General features: G+C 43.3%; 1 protein-coding gene across 2 annotated transcripts in view; it reads right to left on the bottom strand.

Annotated features, from left to right (window-relative positions):
• Positions 1–21678, bottom strand: part of LOC117957830 (E3 ubiquitin-protein ligase SMURF2) — a 62277-nt gene extending 40599 nt beyond the window's left edge. For both annotated transcript variants that reach the window (XM_034893891.1, XM_034893892.1), the window contains exon 1: positions 21452–21678. In XM_034893891.1, the coding sequence (XP_034749782.1) occupies positions 21452–21503 (52 nt within the window). In that variant the 5' untranslated portion in view covers positions 21504–21678. The remainder of the gene's footprint in view (positions 1–21451) is intronic.
• Positions 21679–21684: the final 6 nt, after the last annotated feature.

Here is a 21684-nt window from a genome sequence, read left to right as displayed (position 1 = left end):
ACACACACACACACACACACACACACACACACACACAGACAGACACATGGCCCCAAGATTAAACAAATGTTGGGAAAACTAGAAACATTAAAGCTCACTTCAGACGCCAACTACAACCACATCATTTCTGTTTGTACGGCTACACAACGCGGTTCTCAGGGAGTGGCAACCAAATACTGGTGCGGGTTGCCAGAGTTAATATGAGGTGAGGGGTTAGACGGGACACATTCAGAGCTTGAATCAGAACTGCAGAGCCAACCTTTCGAACAGAGAGTGACAAAATTCATCATTATTTCATTAAAGCTGGGTGGTGATGATGGTGATATTATCCTGTCCTCAATATTAAACCACTTTAGCTCATTTTCCAAACTGTTTCACACATCATTAACACGGCACAGAAAAGGGGCACTATGCATCACGACCTCAGAAGTGGGTTGCTAAGGAAACTAAACCTGATGAAATTTGGACAGTTGTGCTTTTATGGGAAATATAAAAGAAGTTTTAGCATCACCAGCTAAGGTGTTCCCCCATGGTATCTACCGTAGGGCTGTAACTCTGTAACTAGTAATCATTTTAATTAGTTGGTTAATTGTTTTGTCAATAAATTGCCGATGTCAATAATAAATAATTTACCAAAGCATAATGAGTGGTAGAGCAGGCGGACATGTACTGAGAGGTTTGTGCCTCGTCGCAGAGTTCGAATCCGACCTGTGGCGATTTCCCCCTCTTTCTCACCTAACTTGTCCTGTCAAAAATCAAAAAGCCCAAAAAATAGGGGAAAAAAAGCTAAAACCAGAGAGATGTCTGGCTTTATAGATTAATTGAATATCAAAATAATTCCTAGGTTTTCAGGCCCGAGGGACACCGTGGTAACGTCGCCTGCGCATTGTTTGATTGTTGAAATGAAATGAGCTGGGTTGACCACGTAGATGCAGGAAATACACACTAGCCCAGAGAACAGGATCTTCTTTCTGTGTGGTTTTATTTTATTTTATTTTTTTAAGTTATTCTTTGGGTATTTTCCCTTTATTTTTTTAGTGACAGTGGATAGACATGAAAGGGGGGGGGGGGGGATTACAGAAAGCAAAGGGCCGCAGGCCGTATTTGAACCCGGGCCGCTGCAGGACTCAGCCAACACGGGGCAATGAACACTCTTACTGGGTGAGCTAGAGCCCGCCCCCTTCTTCTTGTATTTACTTTCTTGCTCCCGCCCCCTGACACACCTGACCAATAGGAAGACAGAACGTTCTCGCGTCATTTGTGATGATGCATTTTGGTACGCTTGGATTTCTCCATGTGTGAAATCAAACCAAGGGGATCCAAATTTACAAACTAATCAACTGATCCGGACCAAAGCAATCAAACTAAAAGATGTGAAAACGCCCGAAAATAAAATAACAAAAAAAAACGCCAAATCACAAAACAAATACCAATAATACGCAATGTTGCTTTAATCAGAATACATTTAATGTCTAAAGTAGAAGTTATGGGTGAGGTCTAATAACAGGGCGATGACTCCCGGTGGGCTTCAAACTTTCTCCATCTGTGTCACGAGAGGACACAGACGCACACTCCGGAAAAGCATGCCATAAACCCCCTGCATCTCGGCCCATCTAAAAAAGCCTGTCGTCATAGCGACGGCAAGTATCGAGGCAAATCTGAGAGAAGGGTTTCTCTGTGTCGCCTGTGTTTCTCATTCCGGTCGCACTGCCTCACACAGCCGGGGACTGCAGCGCCGAGCCGGCTATGGACATTTAAAATGAAGGACAATAAACAAAAGAACGCCGCATCAGAGACCTCTTCCACTTCCAGACATCTCTCAGACCTGAATGGACTCTTGATAACAGAACCCACAGGTATCTGAGTTTCTCACTAAGCAATACATTTAACTCTTTAAATTTACTTTAAAATACATTTAACTATTCCATAATGCAGCTGCAATCTAAGTTTCTCTCTCTCTCACTGACTCTTCCACGCAACCATTGAAGTGGAAACAGGGAGCACATATCACACATATTCCCTGTATCTGATAAATGACCAAAACCTTTTAGGCTGAAGGCCCACTTCTCTCCTACTGAGTGTTGTTAGTTTAAATCAGACCACAGAGGAAGGGTAAGGTATTTGAGGATGGCGGGCAGCTCACCCTCACACAAAAAGAAGCTAAAGCACACTGAAAAATTGTAAAAACGTAAAGCCAAAACTCAGACAAATGTGTCAGTGACTAAGTGGAAATGTAATCTGCAGAGGCTCACATAAGGACGTGCATGCTCTCGGTGGCTGCTCGGCTCACTGCGGCTTATTAGTCACATAATGGCTTTCCACATTTCCGCCCAAACAGGGCCGTTCCCCGAGGACAGCGGGGAACGCTTAAACAAACACCCCGCACAACTGGTTATCAGCCAGGATTTGCCGGGCCTGTCTCTTAATAGAAATCAATTCCTCTGAGTGGCAACAGCAGCTCTGTGCGGGCGGACTGCAGAGACCTTTGGGGTGAAGTTAAAGTTCCACCTGTGGGGAGAGGACGGGCCCAGTTTCTCACAGACTGCCACACAAAGAGCCCTACTGTGCAGGCGAATCAATGAAGTCCACCAGACGCAAGCCAAACACCTGGGGAGGGAGAGGTCACGTGCCGTCTAGGGTGAGGGAGAGGAGGGCTCGTTGCTATGGCAGCAATCGCTGGCTGAGACGAGATGAACTGGGACTCTACTTTCGTCTGATGTAAAGTGACAGATATGGCCCAGGGTTTGATGCATGGACTGTACAAGTGAAGCCAAGGCATCTGGATCGCCCCCTGGTGATTGGCTGCAGTTTACGTCATAAGTCCCGCCCCCTCCATGTTAGCGACTGGGACATGGTCCAAATAAGGAAATAAGTGTACACGTGAAATAAAAATTTTAGGCGGTTTCTGTCATTTCAGGTAGTTCTGATCACGCTGATGTTGGTTCAATGATTCATTTTTTGTACTAAGTTTGGTTTTTATTAGATATTTGATGCTATAAAAGGGAGGTGAAATGTCATGATTGACAGCTGTGATTAGAGCCCGACCGACGTATAATAGGGCCGATATTAGGCATTTCCCTTATATTTTGGTATCAGCATTTATAATGGCCAATTTTTTTTTTTTTATATTCATTCATCATAATAATCCATAATTACAAATAAATGATTCTGATAAATGAAAATAAAAACGGACTGTAAACCATGTTATGAGCGTTGGCAGATTCTTTTTTTGTTTAAAGTACTTTAAGTTTCATATCTTAAGTTTGTATTTTAAACATTTATTAATGTAAACATTTTATTTATCAGACCTTTAGTATATTTAGATTTTTCTCTACTCTGTTGTGATAATAAAACATTTTAGTGAGATCTCATAAATAACTACAATTAACTAATGTTAGGGAAATCTGTTTGTTTTGTAACGCGTTTCTGGATTTTATTTAAAAAATATATCGGCCAATATATTGGCGTATCGTATTTTTAAATAACCAAATATTTGTATCGGTATCGGCCTCACTTCTGTACATTGGGAGGAAGTAGAGATGCGCCGTCTATCTTTATATACAGTCCATGGTACAGACGCTTTAAGAGTCGCATTCACACACACACACACACACACACACACACACACAAACACACACACACACAACAAGGCATGGGAAAAAGAAAAGAGCACAGTGGGGGAAAAAGAGGGTTCACAGTGACTAGAGTTGCTCTGCGGTTAACCATCACACTGGAGCTTATGAGGTGGAGGAAATGGGGGGTGTGGGAACAGAGACAAGGGCCTAATATTCCACCATTACCATCCCAAGTCAAAGCCGTCTGGGAAACACAGCCTAGTAGGAAGGAGGGGGAGAGAAGGAGGCATTTCCGACATCAGCCGATCTTCTCGTTGCGTTAAATCACAACGCCGTGTGAACCTAAACAAATCTCTTTAGGCTCACTAGCTCAGACTGACCCCGTTCTGAATCTCTCTTCCTGTCCACCTGGTTCCTTCAGTCCAGTGCACTGACCCAGTCCGCCAGACAGTCGGACACATCTTCAGGGGACAGTTACTCCCCCCCGACTCTTCCAGGACCCAACCTTTCCTCAGCCTGTCTGCCCTGTTTTGACTCCAGGCCCAGGGCCGTGCACGCTCCTACGCAGCCTTGTTCTTCTATAAACAAAAGGCTTCCTTTCCCCCGCTCCACTCCTCCCTAACCTCGGTGCGACTTGAAAAAAACGGAGCTCGTGACTGACGAGTGCTGATGGTTGTGCTGGCGAACCTGTTCTTTAACTGTCTCCTGCTAATCTCGGAGCCATCTCGTAATCAATCTCTTATGACAGTATGCTGGGTTATTATGTCTGGTCTGGAACGCTGCCTATTGTAGGCTCTGGGGCGGGGGGCGGGGGGGGGTTGGCTGGTATTAGCTGGGCGCTGGAGCTCCCATGCATGGCAACCTCCCGGACAGGCAGGCATTCAGTCTGACACAGGAAGGAAATCTGGCACAGTTTCCAAATTCATTTTGCACTCAAACAACTCAGCAACTGACCAATCGCCTTTTTTTTTACCACAAAAAAAAAACAGGAACTATCGAGCCTGATGAACAAAACCCTCACGTCCCTTTTGCAAATTCCTGTTTGTATTCCAACCGCATCTGAAGAACCGTGAAGACTAGACCAACGACAGATTACCTGAACATCCGTAGTGCAGAAAACTGTAGTTAAAACCCAAACTGTAGTTGTCGCAGGATTTGTGCTTGACCAATCCCTGTTACCATTCAATTGTCAAGCGAATTTTAAGCACAATTTGAAAATGAAGGCAAAAAATCTCAAGCAAGCGTGAAAGCTGAGGGGAGGGGTACGATTCAGAAAATGTCATTATTCGATTAGAATATCGATTTTCAATTCAAAAACGAATCAGTGTGTAAATGTAGTTACTTTTCATGTCTACACACACACACACACACACACTTAATGTGGATTTGTTTATTATGTTATTTTGTTATGTATGTTACGTTGTATATATTTAGTGTGTGTATGTTGTATGTGATGTCTTTAAGCTACTGGGATCTTGAATTTCCCCCTCAGTATCAATAAAGTATCTATGATGTGATTGCAGTAGAAAAAAAAAAAAATGTAAAAAATATGAATACATTTTTTGAATTCTATGAATCAATTTTGAACCGGTAGATATTTTTTTGCACAACCGCTAGTCAAAACGTTTTCACACAATTAAGGTTTTAGCGAATTTTCCCGTTTGCATCAGACTCCTCTAAGGCAATACTTAAAACATTGAGAATGGAAATGCAAAAAAGTTTATCATATGACAGCAAAACTGCGAAAGGCGGAGCAGTATATATCCTGTATGTCCTTTACAGGCTAACGTATTTCAAGATGATGCATAAATATGGAGCGTCTATACCAGTTCATTCGAAATGCAAAATTTCAAGCCAATAGGAATACTTAGAATTGATGGCGGTCGTCAATATTCATGTAAAAGGACAGTTTGTGAACGTGCAACACAGATTTTGATAATGAACAACTAAACACGTTACACACTGGACCTTTAATTATCTATCAAAAGCTGATACCAGGCAACATGGGGGGTAGTCCAGTGCATGGACACACCACCCATTCACATTCAGCGCTTCCCTATTCATGACAAAAGTGGGTTACTTTTCAAAGACCCGGCCACACCACTTGACTTTGGCCCTTAACTGCAGCTGGGCAGAATGGAGCGAGCAAGCAGGGTGCAATTTCAGGAACTCATGGGGTGGAGGCTAACTGTGGAAATGCAGTAAGGCAATTTGACTTGTAGACACGGGGCAATATCCCAGCTTTGGCAGGTTTCTTATATCTGAGCAAATCCACTTATGTAATATGCAAATCTGATAAGACTTCTGGTTATATTAAACAGATATTAGAGTCACTGGTGGCATCATGGAACTACTAAGTGCCAGGAAAGTCTTCTAATACCTTTAAACAAGATTTACACCTTTAGAAAGGAAAAAAAGAGTAACAAAATCTCCTTGTGCATCATTTTTATACTAAGAGGAAAACAGAAATGAACACTTCAAAAAACAGGGGAAAAAATCTTGACCCCCTCTTTTTCCAAAAAGGGTTTTTTTTTTTTTTTACAGGAGGCCTTCAAAAGACGTGCTCCTTCTCATAGAGCGACAGGAAGAACAAACTAGTCAACAATGGAGGAGTGGAGAGGAAACCAGTAGGGAAATGTATTAAGAAACTCATAATCCCTATGATGTGCATTAAATACCACAAAGCAATCAAAGTTTTTGATTCGCAGAACTCCTGTCTCACACTCAGGGACATCTGTTGCACCAAATCCCTGTGACCAGAAGCATACGAAAACAGCGGACTTAGAGGAAAGAAAAGACATATCCCCCTATAGCTTCTCTTCACAGTCGGCTAGACGGCCATGACTAAGAGAAGCCACATATCGTTCTACATCACACTCAGCACCTGCCACTAAAAGTGATGAGAGATCTGGTGAAACACATCCAGAGGCTCGGGGAAGCAGAGATCTGCGAGGTGGTGTGATTTATAAATGAAGTGCTGCGGTTAGAAAATGAAGCAGCATCAAAGCCCAGTTGTTATCAGGCATTAATAACTGGGCAACCAGACAAGATGAATAAACTGTCAAGGAACTAACGTTTAGTTTCAGATTCATTTTTGGGTGCCATGTGGCAGAGTTTTCAAACAATCGACATGTAATGCTGCTAAGTGAAGGAGGACTACAGACAAACACTGATTAGATAGACAGCTGGGTCAGGATCGAGTATGATCTGATGCAACGATTAGGCGATTACTGAAAAAATAAAAATAAATTATAGGCAACCATTTTGATAATTCTGACTTTTTGTGTGTCATTCTTTCAGAAAAATATCTGGTACCAGCTACTTCAATGTCAATCTTTGGGGAATTCCTAAGTCATGTACGATTATAAACTGAATAGGTTCGGTTTCAGACTGATGGTTGAATAAAACTTGACGTTTCAAGGCGCCCTGCAGCCCTGTGTGAATGACCATGTAATATGCATGTCGGACGTGTTTATCTGGACGGAGATAAAACTCTTATGTGGACGCGACGGAGAACGTTTTTGTCTCGAAAACGCTGCTTAATAGTGTTATATGTAACCTAAGGTCAAGTGATAAACTTATTCTTTGTAAACATCTGTCTAACTACATGGGGAAAGTTACCACACATTCACACATGAAAGGAAAAAGGCGGGCAACATTCTTAGTGCGAGAACATTTCATCCATCTCAGGTCACCTTTTCCCTCCGTGATACAGTCCACTGTAATTGCATAATAGGGGAGTCCAACTCAACTATTTTTGGGCTCCAAATATTAGGAAACCATGCCATAATGGCAATTTCTAGTGGCATTCCTGTTATCCCTGCATAGTACATCACCCTTTCTTTCCACTCTGTGTCATACAACGTTTCAAACAGAGAATCATCCATGCGAGAAGTCTTCCACAGTACCTCCGCCGCTGCAGCTAAGTGAGAAGTCAAAACAGTGAGCAAATCAAAGCGCGGCGCAGCTTAGGCTTCTGCAAGCTTGCACTACTGTTGGCCGGGACCCGAGTGGTTTTCAGTGGCTGCTCGGCTCGCCTAGCTTCTTGGCTCCTTTGCCCTCTCTGATGTAATGGAGGGGAGAAGAGGAGAGGCCTGGACTGAGCTGCCCTGGAGAGGTTGGACAGTACCAACCTGTTAAACACAAGTTAAGGACCACCACACTACTCCGTTAAATGCCAGAAATGCCGCTTTGCTTCTCCGCTTAGTTTTTCCCCCCCTTCAAATCCTGGGGAGTTTCAGTTTCTAAGAATGATTTCACAACTTCATCTGGGAGCGGTGTTACATCATTACCACTAACAGGCCAGTCAAATATTTTCCTTTTATACTGTGTACATTGCCAACGAATGTGTTGGACTGAGATGACCCTCAGCCTTTTAGGAATCTGAGGTGACGTCTTCCAACGTCTGGTTAAGTTCCACCAAAAGTCCGAACTCCAAAGATAAGGAGAAAATTACCCCATTTGAGCTGGAATCAGAGAATGTTTGGCATTTGCTGGAAAAACGGTGAACCGGATTACCAAAACAGTTGCAGATTATTTTTCGATAACCCTGCGAGACTTGCCGCGTTGGCAAAGATGGTTTAGAACTACTCTTACTACCGTATTTTAAACATTAAACTTAAGTCGCACTGTACACACAATACGGTACTTCCTGTACCATACTAACTGTGTCACATGGACTCCGCCACGGCCTCGCCTCTTTAGGTCCTGAGCGCATGGATTCCAATGGGAGAAGTAAATGTGAACACAGATTATGACCAATTCTTTCGTCCCATAGGCACCAAACTAATCAAGCCCCATATCTCCAGAACATTCTGTCACTAAAATGGCATTTTCAGACGGACTCATCATGAGAAAATTAATTTAGTTTGAAACCTGTTTCGGTCTCAGGACCAAACCCTCTCGAGATCTGGCAACACAGGTAAGCATCAAAACTAAACGCTCTAACAAAACTAATCTCCCTGATGCTAAATATGTCTTTTTTTAGGTGTGTAAATATCTAATTTTTTTTTTCTCCCAAATTTAACTTTTCATCCATCCACGCCACGTTCACTACAAATTTGAATGGGGCAACGCCCCTTTAAGAGACAGGAAATATGGATGGTTTCATACCATAGGTACTCCTCTTTAGTAATGGTCAACCTGATTGATCCCCGATGTTTGACTGAGATAAAATGGTGGTCTCTTGCTCAAATGCAGCTGTGTGCAGGTGCGTTCCATTAACAGCTTTTACTATGTGCTGCAAGTCAAGTTTAAATTAGATGACACGCGTCTACCGACATGCGTCATGGTGTCTGACCCAAATTTAGCTAAGCTTCGAGGAAATCATCTCCCAGAGCTCGGGTTGTCAAATGAAGCCGTATTTGAGGACTTCTGCTGAGGTTATTTTTAACATGGGGAATCTGTTAATGTTATAAACCCTTTGGAATTTATACAAACATGTACAACCCTTTAAAAAATATGGACCTTAAACACAAGCTTCCAGACTGAGTAAAAACACGTTTTTAAGTGTGGAGAATGCAACATGTGACAATCACAAGCCTGAATTTAGTTTCTCACTTGTAATTTATCCAAAACCCAAACAATTATTTCCTCCAGTCGTGGGAAAGCAAGCTGGAAGCAACATAAAACATAAAAATTCATCATCACTAGAACCCTCTTGTAGCCTTAAGCGCTGGAAAGTAAATTAGTACATCAAGTGCAGCGCCTTTAATAATAAGATTTGACAGAGTAAATATTGGGCTACATCTCTGAACATTCCCAACATGACCGTCTACAGCTTCTGTAGCATCTGTCTGAGAGCTGAATCATCAGCCACTTGGCACGCCCACTTTTGGATTTGAAGGTTAGTTTCAAATTGAATATTGTGGAAATCAAACCGCGACAGAGACAACAGATAGGGACTTTTAGGGGAGCAAATGGAAATACATTTTGCTTCTCTGTGCATGTGCATGTGCAGTCAGACTGTTTTTTCTTTTTTTCTTTTACTACGCAGGAATCCTGTGGTGTATTTGTCCAGCTTTGGCAGAGGTGCCATTTGAAATGTGATCCGGTGTGAATATAAACATCTCTCTTCTGATCCGGACTCCTCAGAGGACTGAAGGGGCTCAAACGTCAGGCCGAGGCACGGACAGACGCCGGCAGTCAGCTGTTGGCGTCTTGCAGCTTTTGCCTCCTCCTCCGCCCCTCCCTCCGGTCAGTACTATCAACCCGTGTCCGTCCAGGTTTAAAGCAGAGCCAGCACGTTGTCGAATTACTCTCAGGTTACCCTGCTCCATCAGACAGCTGGGCAGAGCTGCTCTGGCCACCCTGCCTCCACCTCCGTTTCTAGGGAAAATCAAACAACGGTTGCATGTGGTGGTATTTATCACAGCTAATGAGACTTCTGCAAACTCGCTGAGTGCTCTCACCTGGGCCTACTGCTGAGAAACGTTAATAAGCACAGACATCCCTGCAAACAAATGAACGCGCTTAACGCCAAAGCGTCGATCACAGATAAAAAGTGGAATGTGACGGGGGAGACTGCTCCACCATAACCTTCCGGAGCAGTGTAAAAAGCCTGAACACGCCGCACGCTGGCGGGGCTGTACTTCACGAAAACAAAACACTGGTGTCATAACAGACTCCCCTATTATTACAACAACCTCAACACCGGCTAGGCGTGCGTCAACACTCGTGGCCGGCCCCGCAGCCCTTCGTGTCACTCTTCTATTTTCAGCATTGTATTTTCCACTCATTCCTTGCTTGTTCATTCCGCGTCCCATATCAGCTATTCTTTTCCTCACTTCTTGCTATCGCTGTGTCTTGTGTGTATGTGTTGTCGAACAACTGCCGAGGAGAGACACGTCGTTGAAGTCATGGATGTCCAGTATGATGAGAAACATCCGAGCTTGGGGGGGGGAATGCAACACTACCAAGGCAAGGCTGAGCGTTAAATTTTTTGACGAGAGGTGCACGTCAGGCTACAACGTAGGATCCATTTCCCAACGTACCTATAGTAGCTGCGTAGCCATGGCGTATATTTAACGCAGAAGCATGAGTCACGCTTTGGGGGGGGTCTTTACAATTACTCCGGGGGGGGGGCTTGCCTATGATGGCCATCCACAGGATTCACTGTGCTTTCTGCATGTATGTTTAACAATAAAACACGATGGATAAATAACATGTAAATATATATCCATCCATCAACCCAGTTTATTATGCATTCAGTTTTATAAAATATATGTAGCAGGTCCCTGTTCCGTCTCGCTCTGTTTCAGCTAAAGGGTCCTTGGCCTAAAAATTGTTTAAGACCCCTGGTCTGAACAATACACTAGCATCTATTCCTAAACACATGTTAAGTGAGAAATAGGCAATGCCACTGCTGATTCTTTTTTTCATTAAAAACTTAGTCACCTAGTTTAACAGCGTGGTCCAGGTCCCTTGAGCCCCTGAGGGCGGCCTCATGTGCAATCAAGTTGAGGTCTAGTCAACTTCATGCAAAATGCAGAGCGTCGAACGCGCCGCAACCCCTCCGGCTATTTCCTGCTCTCCATAGGAGAGACAGCTTCGGCGACGCCTCTGGTGCAAATGCCGTTAGTGTAGCAGCTTCAGTTGATCACAACAGACACGCTCGGCTGCGGCAGACGGACAAATACCGAGAAAGAAAGACAATGTCTGATTACGAGTATGTTCCATTTCAGTACAGACCATAGTCTGCAGAAGACTAAGGGCATCTTAAGTCAAACTGGGTTCTGGCCTGACATTGGATATGCATGCAAGCTCTGATAAAAAAATAAAATAAATAATAATTCCACCCTCAGGTGAAGTTTCTAACTTCAAAGGGAGCACTAGTTGGGGAAATAGGCAAGAAATAGGCTAGGGCAGTGTGGGGGACAGCGTGGAGAACAGCCAGGCAAGAATGATAGGAGAGGAGCCTGGGGCAAAGAATCTGTTTAGTTCTCACTGGAGCTCTCCTCCCTCACACTCACTGCTAATCCCCCAGGTTCACAGAGCACGCCTTTGAAGGAGGTCTTTCCCGAACCACCCAGGAGGATTAGCATTCTCCGAGGCCAAAGAGACACTCTCACTCTCTGCACTCTTTCCCTCCGACAGTCCTACTGGCGCCCAGTGCAAGCTGGGAAACGTGGCTAGAGCTGCAGAGATTAAGCAATGAATCGATTAGATGTGAACAATGAATTCAATCGCCAACTATTTGGATAATCATTTAATCAATTTGAGAAAAAAAAAAAATTCCAGCTTCTTAACTGTGAATGAAGTTTATTCTCTCCTCTGTGACAAGAAACTGAATATCTTCGACGAGAAAATTTAAGATGTCACCTTCGGCTTTAAGAAAAGTAATTTACATCTAAATCACCTTTTTCTGACATTTCATAGACTAAACAACTAATTGAGAAAATAAATCAACAGATTAATCAATTATGAAAATGACCTCTAGTTTCAGTCCTAAGTGAGCCACAGTGTATTGATTGTGCACTGAGATGTAAAGTCATATGACTCATCCTGGCTGTGTGGACCATACCAATTTAAATTCTTTAGAAACTGTAATTAACGCCCTTGTATGGTGTATGGGAATAGCAGAGTCATGAACTCATCGGGACGTACCCACATCTTCACAAACAGGTCGATATTGGTTGAAAACTCATCATTTGTGCTACTGGTGTGATGATATATGAAAGGTATGAAGATGAGTTAGAACAATGTTCACCCTGTGTATGTATTTGTTTTAAATGCAAGTGATAAAAAAAAACGTAAGTGTAATTAACCATGGCTTCCAGTGTACGGACTTCATGGATCATAAAAGTGGACACATTCCCTTTCAGAGGGTGGAAAGGCACAGAATGACACGCCATGAGAGAAGTGCTGTGCATCTGAGAGTATTAAATAAGCCAGAGGGTGAGTTTGGGCTGATATGGCTTGAGAATAGTGCTGCTCGTCTGACGCATTCAAATTCAAAAGTTGTTACATTTATCAAAATAGTTAGGTAGAGTTTAGGTCAGCAAGTGGCAGAAGATGGGACGTTTCAAGCCTTTATTCATTAACCATTAACCATTTTAACACACTTTTATCTATGTATTGGAAGTATTATATTATTATTTTTTGTAATTATTTGAGCTACAATCATTCCGTGTATCCCCGGGTAGACCTAGCTCTGGTTGGGAACCACTGCTGTGGGACAGTCAAGTATAAACAAGAGAGCGTGTTGGGTCATTTTCTCTGTTCCTTCAGGCTCCAATTGAAACAGGATGCGTGGCTACAGGAAAATATTGTCTGTTGTGAATGTTACAAAGCAGCCGTTCTCAAGTGTTGAGGCTCTGCTCAGCAGGAAGAGCCAATCCCCAAACCGCACACCCGCCGCCCACTAATCAAACCCACGGCACGCTGTTGTAATACAGCGACGGGGCCGAGCTGCGAGGCACCCGGAGGGATACAAGCGACGCACAGAAGGCGCCTTATAATGTCCTGTTGACTGATAGCTCTTCTGTACTTTATTATTACAGGGTGAAACCTCAAAAGGGGGTTGCTGGACTGTTCTGCTCCCCACCTGTCCGGGGTGACGTTTAGACAAGTGTTCTGGGTCTGGGGAGCACTTCCTCTCTGAGAAGCCCCCCCCCCAGCCCCCTTTGCTACATCTGGTGTCCTCGGGGCCGTTGCTGGCGGCGGTTGAGGGTAGAGTAACCGCAGAAAGCTTTGTCCTCATTGAAGAGCAGCTGAACCAACAGGAAAAGACAACCCCGGCCGGTCAATTAATTGATGGGACACTTTAAAATGATGGGAGGCGCTCGGCTGGGGGAATGAAAAGGTTTACAAAATGGTGTGCTATAATTGCTCGTTATGTTCCAACTTTGACCCCCCCCCCAAACACACTCGCTTCTTTTTCTCCTGGTATTTTTGCCGCCATTGCACTCGTTTTCTTTTACGTCTCGCTGAAAGCAGAATGTGGAAATGTTTGCTCAAAATGCCATGAAGGGCCAGCAGAGCCAACAGTTCGCCACATGCAGCTAATCACTGTGTATTTACAGAGTATCCTGTCTGAACACCCAGATGATCCCAAATCACTTCCATACAGCCACTCAGTAAAACTCCTTTTTGTAAAAAGTGGCTCTGACTGAGACCACATGAATGCATCGAGAGCCAGCGCAGACCACATTAAAAGCGTCTTGATCATCAGGTCCTGTGCCTCCACAGCCCCATCTGTGCCCAGCTGTGGGGGGAGGGGGGGGCTTTCAATTATCCAGCATCCAAAGACCCCCATCTGTAAACTACAGTCGGACCAAGCTGCATTGACAAGGCGACTGTCGCAATAGAAAGGAGAGACCTAAGCCTTTCACTCAAAGCCACACAGAGGGCCAGTATGAAGCCCCAAAGGCCTTTGTCGAATCTTCAAAATAAGTCTTAGTTTTATTCTCAAGCAGCATCTGTGTCCATTCAGCTGCCAGTCATCTTCCAAGGGAAAGGAAAAGGGGGACAATTTGCAGCTATTCAATCCAAAAAACAAAAAACAAAAAACAAAAAAAGAATAGTGCTGGACCTTCTGTTTGTTGAGCAGCAGCATCACATGAACAACAGCAGCTGATTAACTAAATAGAAAAAGACACAGCCTACAGAGAGTGACATCGGACAGAAGAAGAATTAAGTGAGCAAGGAGGAAGCTTAGCTAGTTACTAAGTGTGTGAGTCGGAGCTTACAGTCGGAAAGAACAGGAGTGACTCAGAGAGGAAGAGGTGGGAATGCGAATGGAGAATTGTAGGGAATCCCACTGAGAATCCTCTCTTCTCTTGTCTGCCCCGCGCCAAAGAATTCAGATGAGCAAACCATATGCTTAACAAGTCGCAAGTAAACTCCTAGCTACGACAGACAGGGCAGTAAACGTCAAGAATCTGAAGCAGACCAACAAAATTCATCAGAAATCAGTTCGTTTATTCTCTTGGTTGCACGTCTTTCCGGGCAGATGTGTTCAAAAGAACAGAGACAGAACGAGGATCACTCTTACTGATTGTTATTCCCGAGTCTGATTCCACTTCCATGTAACAGGCAGCTTGTGACTCAGACCGACTCGGAGGGATGCGTTCCCTTTTTTTTCTTCCGCAAAGTCTCAATCACATTGGAGGGAACTCTGACTTGGCATTCAACGGTGTGTCATCACATTTATGGTTGCATGGAAAGTGGTGCAAATTATACCAGGAGTTACGTCTGCACGACAGAAATGTAAGAGTGATCAGACAACGCAGTGGGCCATGTTGTAATGATGCATTTATGACCCAGGGGATCATGCGCGTTATGCCATTAGCTGTGTTTGTATGTCACATAATTTGGGAGTGATCAGCTGTAGAGTATAATGGAAACCTGTCCTGTGTTGTCAATGGGCAATTCTCACCCAAAGTGTTAGTTTTAGCAGCTTGCTTGCCATATTTTTTTCCCCTCCGGCTTAATTGCTGGCAAACATCTGCAACATCTGGTTCAAATGGACAGGGGGGTTGTCAGCGAGGACAGACGCCTACAGCACAAACAGCTACAGGCCTGTTCAAATGTAGCAACTCATCATTTACAACCTGCCTGGAAACAACTGCGTCTGCAGCTCGATGTGTCAAAAGATCTACTCCGGCTACATGCAGCCATGATGCCGCAATGACACTCCTGGCCTATTACTCCCTCTGCAGAAGTCTAATCAGCCTGGTATACACAGCTGTGCAGTGAGAAACAAGGAAAGACATAATGGCATATTTGTTGCTAAGAGTGAGCACTGTAGCTCTACTGCCTTCCTTTACAGTAGAGTTGCAAAGATGAAACGATTAGTTGTCAACGACTAAATTAATCGCCAACTATTTTGATAAATCCAATTATCTGTTCAAGTTCAATCGGGAAAAGAAAAAAGGGGCACCCGGGTTGCTCAGTTGGTAGAGCCCAAATGTAGAGGTTGTACTCTGGCCATGCCCCCCCTCCCTCTTACCCTTTCACTTCTTCAGCTGTCCTACCATTAAAGGCCTAAAATGCCCGTCAATGAAGAAAAAAAACTAAAACATTATCGCTTTTCCCCCAACATTTGTCACTTTTGATTTGATATTTTTAATGTTAACATTTTCAGCGCTTATTTCGATGGTCCATTTTTTATGACAATTTATTTTTGTAAACTGAAAACATGTCAATTTGACCCTTGGACAACATGAACTACTTGGCGCCCAACTGTTCTTTTTCCCCTTTTTCTTTATTTTCTTTAAAAAAAATTCATATGCAGAGGCTAGCTGACAAAAGCTCTCTCCAACTATCTCGTGTTTGGTTGAATGTGAGTGTGTGTCTGTGTGTGTGAGTGTGTGTGAGTCATTTCCGCAACTGTTTGTTCATATCAACATCGGTGGACGTGATAGACGGACTATTCATCCAAATCCCCTGCCAGGTCATTTTACTGAAAGCGTCTGCCCTTTCTTACCATGTTAGGATTGCTAGTGGTAATGTAAGACATCCAGAGAGAGAACCATGCACACCGAGCAATGGTACTGTTTCTTTAAGGGCGATGATATTTAGTCTGGAGGGTGTCCTGTCCGTCAGGATCAAGACCAGAGGAGGTGCACGAGCTCCTGCTCTCGCTATATGTCACAGTAGACTCAGATTCTCGGCATTCCACCGCGATCCATCTCAAACGGCAGGGACAAAGTAAAAGACTTGAGATTTCTCAATCTTTTGCTGCACTACAGTTGCGAGGACTAATCGATAAGCTGTCAACTCTTTTTTTGAGTCCCTTTTTAAAGATAAAGTAAAACTTCTTAAATAGGAATATCTTCTAGTTTCTTCAGTCCTCTGTGACAGTAAACTGAATGTCTTTGAGTTGTGGACAAAAGAAGACATTTGAGGATGTCGTCTCTGGCTTTGGGAAACACTGATCTGCATTTTTTTACCATTTTATGGGCAAAACAATTAATTGATTCATCAATACAAACATTGGCAGCTTAATCAGCAATGAAAATAACTCTGTACGTTTCAGCCCTATATTGTACGTACTCCTACATATCAAGTCATTCAATAATCTGAATATATATCATATTATCATTCTGAGCTAGCCACGTGTATGTCTACACTGTATTATTGCTGGGGCAGTATGACCATAAAATTGGGAAAGTTTAAGATTTTGGCGGTTTTTTACTCTTCCACTATACTCCCCGCTACGGTGTATTATCCACATGTTATCGTGAGGTAATGTAAGTCAATGGAGGCCAAACGGCGTTTATAAACACACTAAAAAGCGAGTGTGCGTCTTAATAACACGCTAATAATGGCATATGAGTTGCCGTGTCATACATAGGCCATTTCATGAGATCAGTCTGGAGCGCTGGGCCCCAAATCGTTCGCATTCTGGATCAAACTCTGAATGACTTCTAAACAATAAGAAAATCTATGAAGAAACAAAGAAACTTGATGTCCTTGGCCATCTTGCACCTCCACCTCTTAAATCCTTCTCATTAAGATCTGTCCTTGTTGTTTTCACTTATTACCATCAGGAACAGCACCAGCTCAAATATTTCATTTGGGCCTTGCTAGTAGGAATGACCGCCATGGAAGTGGATCCAGGTCAGACCCTGGACGTGCATCAGGAGGGGGCAGCTGTCAGCCTCTCCTGCCAGTCTAAACAGCGCGCTCTCGGGTAAACCGTATCGCTGTTTGTGTTGAGACGGCACAAACCAAACAGCTGAGCGAGGGAGGAAGTATGAACTGCTCATTGGCTGAGGATGAACTGATTTAGAAAGGCGATGCAGTCAGGCTGCGTGCAGACCACACACGAAAAAAACGATCCGGTTTTTCAGCTGTGGGAGTGTCAAGTAGACTTTAAAAAATTATCGTAAAAAAGAAATGCCGATAACCGAGAGCCCGTTTTTCTCCGATCCAGGAATGCTGTGTGGCATGTAGGCTAATTGAAAAGACTGATGATCTCTCTACACTGACTCATAGTCCTAAAATGTGCTATACTGCCATTTGCTAAAATTTGTAATAAAAGGACCAAATTATTTGTTTTCTAATAATAAAAAATCTACCTGTTATGTAACTCACAACGATGGGAGACTTGTGTGCTTGAGGGCTTGACCCCCGACGTCCTGATAATCTCCTTAAACCCTGACAGCTTAGAGAGGGGAACCTACAGAGCATTTTATTATCTCTCTTTTTTTTTTTTTGAGGTAAAGACACGAAGGGCTCGGCTTTGTTGTTCGCCAAACATTCAGCTGCTTCACAAACTCCCGGGGCCCGTTTAGGACGGAGTTTCAACGCAGTCTGAGACCAGCCCTGAACTCTGAGTGGATTTACCCTGAGACAGGACGACTGCGGCTCCAGGAACAGCTGATTTGAGTTGGTTTGATCTCCTAGGAGTAGTTTGACCCCCACAATAAAAAGGCAGCATGAATGGAGCCATGATACTACGATTCACCATGGTAACCACCACAAACTACCTGGTCGCCGGAAATACTCACGTGCACATACGGCGAGTTTTTGTTTGCATAAATAAGAAACACAGCGACAGAGTAAATGCGTTCCAATACAGTGTGTTCATATCATTTTTAATTATACGTATAATATTCCTGGTGAAATGGTGTTGAACCAATAATCTGTAAAACCCACTAATCCCATTCTGAGGCTGCAGCACCACCATGAACAGAATTATAAATTTATAATCTTTTTATTTCAAAAGGGTTTACGACATTCACCTGCAGTACTAGATCTTTTTACTGACTCTTACTGGTTTGTGTCCAAGGACCACTACAACAACATTTAACCCTCATGTCGTCCTCGGGGCACATCGGACCCATTTTCAAAAGGTTTCTATATCAGAAATTTGTGGTTTCTAACAACCAAATGGTCAAAAACAATAACATGGATGGTTCTATATGACGCTCTTCACAAGTAAAATAAATGATCAGTTCACTACTTTCATTGAATTTGGGTGTTTAATTCAATGTTATGGCATTTGAAAATATATTCATGTAACAGGAAGGTAACAAAAATTTCGGAAAAAGCTGGAAAAAACCACAACAAACACTTAAAAAATGCAGAAAAGAAATCGACAAAAACATCAGGAAAAAGCAACAAAAGTAGCAAAACGATGACCAAAACGTTAAAAATAATTTGTAGTTTTAAATTTTTACCCAGAAAAACAAAACGTTGCATGGTCAACGGAGGGGAGGAGACTGAGAGAAGGAAACCTGCTCCATACCAGGAAAATATCCAATTGGGATTATTTTCAGTGATACTGTAATGGTGATGTGATTCACAATACTGGAGGGAATAATCATTTAACAAATACTGTGCGTCCCTTGAGATTAAGGGTAGTGCACGAGTCCATATCGCAGTTTTGATACAACTGCGATTAACCGAGATGCTCTACTCCCGACCAGGTTAGGTTCACGGGCTCAGTAACCATAGTAACTGGCTCTGAGGTTAAGTTACCTCTCTTTCTGACCCAGGAAACCCAGAGTTGCCCCTCATCTCAGAGTTTTCACTGAACCTGCTTTCTAAAGGGACCCCTGGGCAGTTATGGAGTTCAAACCTCGATATCGATACCACAACAATACTGTAGTGTTGACTATTGGTCCTTACAGGAAATAGTTACACAATGAGACTTTTGATGAACAATCATCAGTAATGTGGATATAATGACTAAGCGGGTAAAGGCTAATAATTGAACAGCTACAACGGTCTGGTAAGATCCGAAATTGACATCACTTTACTGTACTTCAGCCTTTAAAACCAGGAAAAGACAGACACTTATGCCATATTAAGATATACAAAATCTAACACGATAGCTAGTCTCATATCATGATTTAGATATATCGATATTGCCCAGCTCGAAATAAAAGTTACAGTGCAGTGTAAGAAATTAACAATTACTTGATTGTACTGAATGCACGTCAAACAGAAAAAAGCAGGGCTGCCTTCCTTTCTCAAGGTCTTATTCAACAAAGATTTCTTTAGTCCACTTTTCCAAGCTGATTGCTTAAGGACATATTTCTGAGAAATTTGGGAGCACATCCCCGGTAAATACAAGATTTAACAGATCTGTCGATTTAATCAACTAATCGATTAGTCGACTAAAATTGTCTTTAGTCAAAGAGAGCTCTACAGAAGAGTCCTCATCTTTGATTTAAAAGAACTGAGAGGCCCAATCCCAAAGTGAGCCCTGAGGACTATGGACTAAAGACTCACAGACTTCATTGATCTCAGGGGCTGAGTGAGTGAGTATGTGTGAGTGTGTGTGTGTGTGTGTGTGTGTGTGAGAGGCCACATGGGCTCAGATAAATGGGATTGGAACAGCACTTCACAAGATCACGTTACCGTGGCGATGTTAATTAACAAAGATGATGCCGAAACTTGCCGGTTTGGGTCTTTTCATTTTAAGTTTGTTGCTTTCCACTTGGTCGAGGCAACTCTTGTTTTACACGCTGGACAACAGGTCCGGTCCGGTCCGGTCCGTGGTCTTGTGTCCTGCTGTTGTTTACCTTTGTAATTTCCCTATGGTCCCCGTGGTAAACGTCACAACGCTATGAACTGTGGGTAATTCCCTTTGGTGAAGTCTGCATCGATGCAGGCTTCCAGTGAGGGCTCGGTAAGTGTGTACTCACACCCTCACGCCCTTTGAAACCCAACATTGGGACGACCCTAAGCCCTACAAATTTCGCGAGAACGTGCACTGAAGTCCGTGATTCTGTGAGTCCGGACTTTGGGCCAGGGAAGTGCAGTTTTCTGGGAGTTTGTTTCAATAATGTGGTGGATAAAAACAAACAAACACTGCTTCTCCATGTTTAGAAAACCTGTCCCTAGACGACCTGAGAGGTCTGGATGCTTCATAATGGAACAGCAGATCAGAAATAAACCAACTAGTGTTCTCAGTGCTCTGTCAACCAACAGTTGTTTTTCTAAAATCATTTCTTTGACAGACAAGAAGCCAGTGTAAAGACCTCAGGACTGGAGCGATGTGATCCACTTTCTTAGTCTCAGTGCGGACTCCAGCAGCCGTGCTCTGAATCAGCTGCAGCTGTGTAATTGATTTTCAGGGAGACTTGTGAGTAGTAGTAAGCAGTTATGGGACACTGCTCACTGTTCAGTGGCAGTTGCAGTCTCCTGTGACCTGTGGAGCTGCCTGTCATCTATATTCCAGGCTTGTCCTGGCACAGAGGCTTGATTATAGCTGTCTGGGTAACCAACTTTATGTGAGCCTGTCTGTCAGCAGAACATATAATAGCAACAGCACAACACTCTGACATTTCAGTTAAAAATATATATAGGTTAATCAAGCAATAGCCCTCTTAATGGCATCAGCACAATGTATAGCTACGATATTTTGCTAATTTTATTTTCCTAGGATTGCGAAAACCTCAGTAACGCATGACCCGCCTTACTCTCCCTTTGATTGGCTAGTACTCGTTGCCTGCTCTGGTTGGATTGGTTAGGTTTAAGCAAGGAAAGTAGGATTGGTTGAGAATAGAGTAAGAATGTCAGGATGAGCCAATCAGAGGCAGATAAGGCAGGGTAGGGCGGGACATGCCTTCGCTATCCTAGAAAAGGAATACTACTTGCCTCCGGGACCCGTGTTATGGCTGGTGGTGGTAACTGGCGACAATCACAGGGTTGAGACTATTTCCAAGAACAATAATATGCAAATTGAGTCATATCTACATGTTCAGCCGGACATTTCTCCAATATACACTAACATTGTAAAAACAACTTAAATTTTAAATGCGTTGTAGCTGTTGACAAAATCGTGGAAACCACGGAAGAACCGGCTGTAAGCCAACTCCATGGAACATAGGAACAGTTCCCATCCAGCAAATACACAGAGCCTTCCTAGCTAGTTTGTGGGGGAACATACTTGGGGATTTAAAAGCATTGCTAGCTACCTGTTAATCGCAGCTTCACAGGGCCATTCCGCCGGACTCCTTGGTTAGACATGTCCTCTTGGTCCCAGCCTTCACTGCACGTAATAAAAAACGTCTCGTTAACTGTTAACTAAAAAAAAAAATAACAAGGTTTATCAACCTCTCCGCCAGTTTTTAGACAATAATGGAGTCAAGGCATTGTGGCCCGGATGTGAAGTTAACTGCCATCGCGACCGTTTCACAAATGCGAAAAA

The sequence above is a fragment of the Etheostoma cragini genome, chromosome 15 (assembly GCF_013103735.1).
Source record: "Etheostoma cragini isolate CJK2018 chromosome 15, CSU_Ecrag_1.0, whole genome shotgun sequence".
Classification (NCBI taxonomy): Eukaryota; Metazoa; Chordata; class Actinopteri; order Perciformes; family Percidae; genus Etheostoma; species Etheostoma cragini.
This window is presented reverse-complemented; position numbering and strand designations above follow the sequence as displayed.